We start from the raw sequence: 8,050 nt of genomic DNA on the forward strand, positions 1-8,050 counted from the left end.
TAAAGCAATAAAGGAAGAGAAGGGAGCTGGGAGGTTTTCAGTATTAAATTACACCTTTGCTTCAGTGCATGGAAGGGCTGAATCACTATCTTGTACACTTGAAACTAATATTACACTATAGGTTAACTGATTGGAATTTAAATAAAAACTTAAAAAATATAACACATTTACTTCAATGGAAGATGACTTTTGAAAAACAACCTGAAGAGGGTGAGAAAGCAAGTCTGTGGATGGATGTCTTGGGAGAAAGACACTGCAAGCCTTACTCAAAGAAAATGAGGGTGTTAAGCAGTGGAGACATATGATCACATTGTATCTTAACATAATCTTCTGGCCTCTGTGTTCAGAATGCCCTGAAGGGAACTAATGAAAAAAGCAGGGAGGCAAGTTTAGATACTAGATCAATAATTCAGGTGATAAATGATGGCAGCATAGTCCAGGGGTGTAGCAGTAAGGCTACAAGAAATGATGAGAACCTGAATTTTATGATAAAGCAAAAATTTGTTAATTGTGGGATTTAGGAAAAAGAGAAATGTCACGATGGATTTTATTTGGCCATTAACTGAGAGAGGGAATGGCAAGGGAACAATTTTAATGCCTCTGCAGTGTTTCATCACATGAAATACCATCTGGTACTCAAGAAAAACCTGATCACTAAACACAGGTTGACTCCAGATGTTGCTACTGTAAGCAATATTTCAATAAAATAATCAGGGTACAGATTTTTGTATCAATGTCCATTTTCCCCTAGGTTATGCATATTTTCATGTCTTTCCAAACTGGCCTTCAGGAAGATGATGTAACATCATCCACAGAGCAGTTGAGTAGATGGTTTCAAGAACAATGGATATAAAATTATGCCTAAAGTTTGATAGCTGATAGAATCATTTTATACCTCATATCCTGTGCCCCCCACTCACTGCAGGTGGTCTTTTAGTCTTACTTCTGGCTGCATGTGATGATGGGAATAGCCAATGCAAGTTCTTCAGAAGTCTTTGTACTCCTGGGCTTCTCTGCACGACCCTCACTGGAACCTATCCTCTTCATCATTGCCTTAGGGTTTTATGTGGTGTCTATCTTGGACAATGGCATCATCATTCTGGTTTCCTGCATGGATGTGCACCTCCACACTCCTATGTATTTCTTCCTTGCCAATCTCTCCTTCCTGGACATTAGCTTTACCACAAGCATTGTCCCACAACTCCTGGTCAACCTCTGGGGACCACAGAAAACCATAAGCTCTGTAGGGTGTATGGTCCAGTTCTACATCTCTCACTGGCTGGGGGCCACCGAATGTGTCCTCCTGGCAGTCATGTCCTATGATCGCTATGCCGCCATTTGTAGGCCATTACATTATACTGTCATCATGCATCCACAGCTTTGTCTCAGCTTGGCCTTTGCTTCCTGGCTTGGGGGTCTGACTACAAGCATAGTGGGCTCCACACTCACTATGCTTCTGCCACTGTGTGGAAACAATCGCATTGACCACTTCTTCTGTGAGATGCCCCTCATTATGCAACTGGCTTGTGTGGATACCAGCCTCAATGAGGTGGAGATGTATGTGGCCAGCTTTATCTTTGTTGTCTTGCCTCTGGGTCTCATCCTGGTTTCATATGGCCACATTGTCTGGGCTGTAATGAAGATCAGGTCAGCAGAAGGACGGAGAAAGGCCTTCAACACCTGCTCTTCCCATGTGGCAGTTGTGACTCTATTTTATGGGAGCATCATCTTTATGTATCTCCAGCCAGCCAAGAGTAACTCTCATGAACAGGGTAAGTTTGTAGCCCTCTTCTATACTGTTGTCACCCCGATGCTGAACCCCCTGATTTACACACTCAGGAACAAAGATGTGAAGAAGGCTCTCAGGCACATTGCATCAGAGAATTGCTGTGGCTTTACAGGATCATTGGGGCATATTAGAGATGTGAGTAACTTGTGAGAAGTAAGAAAAAAATTAAAGATAACAAAATTGATTGGGGAGACAGGATATTTGGGATGTAGCTTCTATTCCAATATTTCTTGAGTTCAAGGTAGGTGACAATCTGATATGAATGTGCACATACATCATTTTCAGGCTAAGAGAAAGTATTTTCTGTTTTAATTTTTTGTTAATAATCCTACTGTTTTGTTAGTTGTTTATGTTGTTATATATATGTAATATATATGCTAATTATCATATTGTTAATTGCTTGTATAGTTATATATATTCATTGTTATTTTTTTAATTGCTTTTAGTAATCGCCTTTGGAGATGACTAATCTGTGTGAAGTGTTTTACATTTTTCCTAATATTTGTAACAAATCCACAAGTTAAATGTTATGAATTTCATAAAGGTTAGGCAATTACAACACTACTAAGATTTTATGCTGAGATTTAACTCTAGATCTATCTATCCATAGACATGCTTACCATTTTGTCTATAACCCCTAACCATACAATAAGAAATATATAGGAATTTGGTCTTTGTGCCTGGTGGCACAAAGCTTCTAGGACCATTGGAATTTCTTGAGCGATTTGGATGAGAGGTACGTCTTTTGTTATTCATAATGAGTCCATTTCACACATTTTCTCTATCCATTTAGTCGAACTATCTTTAGTCTGACCATTGGGAAAACTTCCTTTTACTATCATATTTTAGGACATTCATAGGGACTGTCCTACAATCTTGTTCTTTTCACTCTGCTGCTGGTATAAGATGTTGTTACAGCTATAAAAATGGTACATGCTTTTTCTTTCTTTGTTAATGGCTAAATATTGTACAACTTTTATGGGCTTTTAGGTAGGAGAAGAGAAGCAAGAAAGGGCAGAGACACATGATAATGTTAGTCCATGAGTCATGAAGGGAGCAATGGAGTGCATTAACATTTTTAAATTTTATTTAGTACCAAAAAATGAAAAAGAAAAAATGAAGGAAAATAATTTTTAAAGTATTATATAAAAATTTTCAATATCTGAAGAAAAAAACTTTAATCTGAATATTAACTTTCCCTGACTACTCAGAAAGATGAATGAAAATCCTCCAAAGTTTAAAGGCAGTTATTTTCCTTTGCCTGCTTGTGGTTGTGATCAAGCTCAGTAGATAGCGTTTTACAGATTCATAATATAGCAGCAAGGAAGGGGCAGGAGGACTCTCTGGTCTCCCCATTTCCCCAAACATGCAGTATCTTCCTGACCTCAAGTCTAGGTCTAACTTAGGACAGCAGTGCAGGTTCTCATCAATTTATTCAGAGAAAGCCGAACACAGAGGTCGTCCCAAAACCATGAAGCACAGCACTGGGCTCTGTTCTGCTCTTCTCTCAAGCCCTGTCTTGTACAGAGGATAATAATAAACATTACTCATATTTTTCTCTACTTTCCTTAAGTGCCTGTGCTGATGGGTCATTTACTATCCCAAATGTTACCTAAATGCTTAACATGAAATTAAGACATCCTGTCTGGAATTCAAGAAGATATACTCAAAGTGTGATTGTGCCTCAGATTGATGTCCAAAATAACTGAAATTAGCACCAAGTAATTCACACACTTTCTGGCCCCATGTCCGTAGAACTTGGGGAAGCCTCCAACAGAGCTATTCTGAGTCAGTGCAGCCTGCCTGAGGAGAAGTGAGGAAAGGTCTCCCTATTTAGGAAGAGTGAATGCCTATCCTATTTGAGTATATGTCCTATAGTCACAGTAACAGTAGAAAAGATGTTTACATGCTATATTGGAAAGCCAGCCACCTACTTTGTGTATTGAACCCCTTTTCTGCCCAATACATCAGACCTTCTAGATTCCATCGTAACTCTTGTCGCTCCTGCCCCTCTTGCTGCAACCATTTGCACAATCTTTGATAGCTTCTCAAAGAAGCCGAGAGGTCCAGGATCACCCCACTTCCTGTCTGGGTCTCCTTGCATACTGTTTGCTGTGAAGATCATGCTGAAGTTAAGCTTGAACAGCCTTGAAATGAAGACACACTGACCACAAGAACAAGAGATGATTGAGATGTGATTCCCCTTCATCCTTCAGGGAATTGATCAATGTATTTTGTGTGGGTGTTTTTCTCACACCAGCCAATTCTCTGACACCAGCTGGGTGTTACAATTTAATTCAATTTGTATAATATCTACCTAGAGATAGCATCAGACCCCCAGGTTAAGGACTCAGTCCCACAAGCCTACCCTCACTTTAGAGGCCAAATGCAAATTCAATTGGTCACCTCTGCTTCTGAGCAACCAGCTATAAATCAGAGGCTCCCACATCTCCCTTCTAAAGTTTGATTACTTTACTAGAGTGGCTGAGAGAACTCAGAACAGTTTCTTAATAGATTACTGATATATTTCAAAGGATATTAAGGGATACAAATAAAGAGCCAGATTAAGTGTTACATGGGGGGAGGTCTGGAAGGGTCCCAAGCACAGTTTTTGTACACATGGAAGTTGGAGTGCATCATCCTAACAGCACACGGATGGTTCTTGTTCACCAACCCAAAAGCTCCCCAAGCCCCTTACTTTTGAGTTCTTATGGAGTCTTCTTTACCTAGGCTTTATTGATGAAACTATTGGCCATTAGTGATTGATTAAACTTCTAGCCACTCTCTCCACCCCAGATGTTGGGGAAGTTGTGGGGGCTGAAAGCTCCAATTTTCTAATCACATGAGCGAGTCCCCTGGAAACAACCCTGATCTGGTGTCTATCAAGAGATTTTCCAAAAGTCACTTCGTTATCATGAGCTCAAGTGTGGTTGAAAGGATTTTTTTTAATAAATAACAAATGACAGCCATTTAACCTTTATTGCTGTAAAGCTACTTCAGGAATCGAGGGGGGAAAACAATACTATAATGAAAGATTATTGCTCTAATCACTGAGGAAATTACAGGGGTTTGGGGAATTACATGCCAGTAAACGTGGACCATAGACCAAGACTAATGTATATATTTCAACATCACAATACCACAATTTCATACAACTCTCTGGCCCCCACAGGACTGAGCACCAGTCACGCTTGGTCATGGCCAAATCCATCTTTGCCCTTGCCCTGCATCTCTGTTCTTAGAGATCATAGCCCAATTGCATTGGGCATGGCCTCTGCCTTGGGGGCATCCAGACTAAGGCTATTTCCTCAATTTCAGTACACACCAATTTTTCTTCCAGCTTGGGACAGAGCAATGGATGAAGTGTCAGAAGCCATATGGTATCAAAAATTTGAAGGTTAAAAACTATGAGAACACTCAATATGGCAAGCTCCTCGTTCCAAGAGAAGAAACCAAAAGTTGAGAAACCTAACCAGAGAAGAGCAGGCTCAAGGCTTCCTGGCAATTTTGGTCACTGACAATATCACAGATATATTTTCATATCAATATATGTTGTGCACGTGCATACTGAAAACATCATTACCAAGGGCATTTTCCCATCTCCACCATTACAAATGAAACTACATTCAATCCATATGTATCAAAATCCCTGAAAATTTGACTACTAGTTCTCGATGATGAATCTTAGAATACTGAAGCAAATGATGTTCATATGTTTATATTTTATGGACATCTTTAAATTATCCTTCAGAAATGATAAATTTATACTTTTACCAATTTAAGAAAGGCATGTAATCTCACAATTTTACTAACACTGGATTCTGTAGACCATTTCAGTCTTTGCTTGTCAGTCTTACTATTATCATTTGATAAAGAGTGAGGTTTTTAATGTCTATTTATTTTTGATAGAGAGGAAGAGAGACAAGGTGGGGGGAGAGGTAGAGAGAGACAGAAAGAGAGACAGAAAATCGGAAGCAGGCTCTGCACTACCACCACAGAACCCAATGCAGGGCTCAAACCCACAAACCATGAAATCATGACCTGAGCTGAAGTTGGACGCCTATGCGGCTGAGCCACCAAGGCACCCTAATCAAGAGTGAGTCTTAACACCTTCTAAAATGTTTTAGGACTATTTGTATTTCTTCATTAACTTCTTTTCTCTTTCTTTCTTTCTTTCTTTCTTTTTCCTTTTCTTTCTTTCTTCTTCTTCTTCTTTTTCTTCTTCTTCTTCTTCTTTTTACTTTTGTTGTATGAATTTATTCCCCTATGTCACCACATAAGCAGTGAATATTTTTTCCCAGTGAAGTATTTATCCTTTTGCTATTTTTGTTTTGTTTTGTAGTACAAAACTTTTAATTTTTATGTATTAAACTCTGTCAATTATGCGTGGGTGTCATCTTGTGTTCATTATTTCATTAAATTAAATGAATTATTATTATTTGAACATATTTTATGTATGTGGCCTGTCTGGAGCTGCAAGACCAAAGAAATGATGTCACTGCTTATAAGAGATCTACACAGTCACCAAATAAGAAAGCCAATAGCAAATGTAGGTGAAGAAAAGGACCAATGATCCAGTGGGATGAACTCAGAGGAGGTAACAGGAGATCTGGGAGCTGCCATATGAGCTCTCCCTGATGAAATAAGGGAGTGAGACACACAACATGGGTGTAGAATAAATCACAAGAGGAAGGAGAGCAAAGGGTTTAGCAGAGGAAGCGCTTTATGTGGAAAGGTCTGGTGTGGAAAGAGTGGTGGGAAGGTATTTCTGACACATCCTAGAGTTCCAGGTAACTAAGGGTCCTAGAGACTCAAGGTGAATGTCGTCTTGTGTTTTCAGACTTTGGGAAAGGACATGATTTTATAGCTTGGTTCTTGAAATTATACTTAGAGATTTTGTTTACCTTGTTGTTTTATGATTTTCTATTCTATGTTTAGCTTTTAAATCCATTCCATCTGCAATGACTGGGTATGTGAGACAGAAAGAAAGAAAGGATTAAATTTAATATTTCCAAATGTTTAGTCAATAGTCCCCAAACAATTCATTTCATTAGTTACATTTTAACCATTGTCCTGAAATTATACCTTTTCCATATACTAAATGTCCTATGTATATACATTTATTTGGAGAATAAAAATTCTGTGCATGTAATATTTAATAATTTCTGTATGAGTAACCCACTTTTAGTAACTGCGGCTTTATAGGACATTTTATCATCTAGTTGATAAAGGCATGGATAATATTTGTTTCTTCCAGTTTAGAATTTTCACAGCTGTTATAATGTTTGCTTTAGCAGATTAAATGCCACAAGTTCCCTTCCTACTAATCCCAATAATATCTTATTGCCACTTTGATTGGTATTGTGCTACATTATAAATTAATTTCAGGAGAATTCACTTTTTTTTGAGAACTAAGACCACTGTGTGCATAATGAAAATGGTCATGGAGCACAGAATTTGGGAAAATGGCATGAGGTCAGATCATACTTGCTGTGGAACCTAGCTTTTTAGTGACTGTGTGTTCTCAGTTAAAAACCCACCTTTTTGAGCACTGTTCTCTTCACTATATGCATACATACCACATCTTCTTTACCCATTATCAGTCAAGGGACATTTCGGCTCTCTCCATACTTTGAATATTGTTCATAATGCTGCTATAAACATTGGTTTGCATGAACCCCGTTGAATCTGTATTTTGTATCATTTGGGTAAATACCTTATGGTGCAATTGCTGGATTGTAGGGTATTTCTATATTTAGTTTCTTGAGGAACCTCTATACTGTTCTCCAGATTGACTGCACCAGTTTGCATTTCCACCAATAGTGCAAAGTGTCCCTGTTTCTCCACATCCTTCCCAACATCTGTTGTTTCTGGTGTTGTTTATTTGAGCAATTCCAAAATGTGTTAGGTGGTATGTCATCGTGGTTTTTATTTGTATTAACTTGGTGATGAGTAATGTTGAGCAAATTTTTCATGTGTCTGTTAGACATCTGGGTATCTTCTTTGGAAAAGTGTTTGTTCATGTCTTCTGCCCATTTCTTAACTGAATTATTTGGATTTGGGGTGTTGAGTTTGATAAGTTCTTTATAGATTTTTGATATGATCCCTTTATCTGATGTGTCATTTGCAAAAGTCTTCTCCCATTCTGTAGGCTGATTTTTAATTTAGTAGACAATTTCCTTCAATATGTATATGCTTTTTATTTTGATGAAGTCCCAATAGTTCATGTTTGCTTTTGTTTCCCTTGCTTTCAGCAACATG

At 38.3% G+C, this 8,050-nt stretch overlaps 1 protein-coding gene across 1 annotated transcript; it reads left to right on the top strand.

The window, feature by feature from the left end:
* Positions 1 to 958: 958 nt before the first annotated feature.
* Positions 959 to 1,939, top strand: LOC115513409 (olfactory receptor 2C3). The gene has a single exon (XM_030314628.1). It carries the CDS (start codon positions 959 to 961, stop codon positions 1,937 to 1,939), a length of 981 nt encoding a protein of 326 aa, XP_030170488.1.
* The last annotated feature ends 6,111 nt before the right edge of the window (positions 1,940 to 8,050 follow it).

Source organism: Lynx canadensis, chromosome A1 (genome assembly GCF_007474595.2).
Source record: "Lynx canadensis isolate LIC74 chromosome A1, mLynCan4.pri.v2, whole genome shotgun sequence".
NCBI classification, from domain to species: Eukaryota; Metazoa; Chordata; class Mammalia; order Carnivora; family Felidae; genus Lynx; species Lynx canadensis.

Excerpts from the sequence above, each read along its gene's own strand:
- LOC115513409 (XM_030314628.1), top strand. The coding sequence starts at position 959 with ATGATGGGAATAGCCAATGCAAGTTCTTCAGAAGTCTTTGTACTCCTG.